The 1,788-nt window shown below is 34.0% G+C and overlaps 1 protein-coding gene across 1 annotated transcript; it reads right to left on the bottom strand.

The window, feature by feature from the left end:
• Window positions 1-245: 245 nt before the first annotated feature.
• LOC105107878 (cyclin-dependent protein kinase inhibitor SMR3-like) lies at window positions 246-1,419 on the bottom strand. The gene has a single exon (XM_011001954.1). It carries the CDS (start codon window positions 936-938, stop codon window positions 435-437), a length of 504 nt encoding a protein of 167 aa, XP_011000256.1. The 5' UTR covers window positions 939-1,419; the 3' UTR covers window positions 246-434.
• Window positions 1,420-1,788: the final 369 nt, after the last annotated feature.

The following is a 1,788-nucleotide window of genomic DNA, read 5'->3' as shown; positions in this document are numbered from 1 at the left end:
ATCTTGATTTTTTAAACAGGAACAAAACCCATATTCAAGAAACAGCAATTAATATTAACATCCCGAAGGGTTTGTTCAAAAATAAAATAAAATTACTTGAGGGGACCAGTAAATTAGTAGAATCCTATGAGCAAGTCCATCATAATCCAGACGAGTAATCCATCATAAGCTATAATTTGGTATCAATCTTTTTTGCACATAACAAGTTTCAGATTCAGAATCTGCGTGCAGAAAGAGGGGCCAAAAAGAAGAAACGTGAACCTGCGCCCTTGTAAAGAAATAAATGACATGAATCTGTGATATAGCAATATTGATCATAATATTGGCATCCTGGATATGATTTTGCTTGTCATGAAGATTTTGGCAAATGAAAAAAAATTACGAAAAATGTAACTGTAAATTTAACTTCACGTAATTATAAGTAGCTAGCACCTTTATTTGGTGTCGTTGCCTTGTCTAACTTTCTTAATCTTGCCACCAAGATTTTCAGCAAGAGCTGGGGGAAACAAAGTTTCAACCTCGTTGGACAGATCAAGCAAGACTCTCCGTCGAGGCGATTTTCGTTTGGTTGATGGAAGTGATTTAGGTTTTCTAGGTGCAGGCGGACATTGAAAAATGACAGGGATTTTGCAATCCGAAGAAGTTGGAGTCTTCGAACCATCACCATGATCACTATCTTCAATTTGGAAAGCTCCTAAAGATGGGAATTTTATCTTCGAAGTAGGTACCGAGATCTCGCATTTATCTTCTTGCTTTCCTTCTTCTTCAACTTCTTTTTCCTGATGAAGCTCTTGAGGTACAGTTTCACCGTCATCTCCAAGTTCTAATGTGGGTCTCACAAGGAAATTGAATTCCTTAGGATTCGGATCTTTCTCAGATAAAAAAATTTGAGAGTTAGGTAACCCCGTTAACGAAAATGGTTTCGATTCCGAGCACATGGCAGAAAAATCTCTCTTGATCAAATTAATAAAGCAGACACAGGACAAAAACCCAGTCGAAATCTATAGCTAGATCTTGAGAATACTAGCTAGGGTACTCAGGAAGATAGTGATCTAGCTAGTAGGGACAAGGGAAAGATAAAACAAAAACAAGCAAGCAATACTGAAAGTAGCTTTAGATTGCTCAGAGTAGCTAGGCTGGAGCCATGGAAGGAGAAATGCTTGGTATAGAAATGGCCACCTTTCTATAGAGTGCAGTGGTGGTGGCTGAGAATCAAATCATAAAAATGGCCACCTTTTCGGTTTCTTTAGTGAATGTTTCTTAGCTTGTTTGGGTTTCTAGCTATAGAAATGTTCTTGAAGGTGAGAGAGAACGTAGGAAACCTAGAAAAACACTCCGGCGAAGGATCCAATGCAACATATATTGAGCATTGACATAAACTCACTCTTCTTTATCAAGAAGAAAAAGAAAATAATAATAATAAAAAAAAGTCCCCCCTTATTCGCTTTGAGAATGAGGGTCATTCTTAGAGTTTGTTTTGTTTAGGAGTTAAGTTATGATTGTTTTTTAAATATATTTTATGTTAAAATATATATTAATAATATTTTTTTAGTTTTTAAAAAATTATTTTTGTTATTAGTATATTAAAATAATTTAAACATATTAAAAATATATTAATTTAAATTAAATAAAAAATTTTAAATTTTAAATTTTTTTAAAAATATTTTAAAAATATAAAAACAAACAGCCATTTTATTGCGTTAGCCGTTAGCCGTTAGCCGTGAAGTAACTATTATAGCCTCTGTAGGTTAAGCATCGCAATCGCTTTTTCTCTGATTTCTAAGAATT

This window comes from Populus euphratica, unplaced genomic scaffold, assembly GCF_000495115.2.
Source record: "Populus euphratica unplaced genomic scaffold, PopEup_1.0 scaffold175.1, whole genome shotgun sequence".
Classification (NCBI taxonomy): Eukaryota; Viridiplantae; Streptophyta; class Magnoliopsida; order Malpighiales; family Salicaceae; genus Populus; species Populus euphratica.
This window is presented reverse-complemented; position numbering and strand designations above follow the sequence as displayed.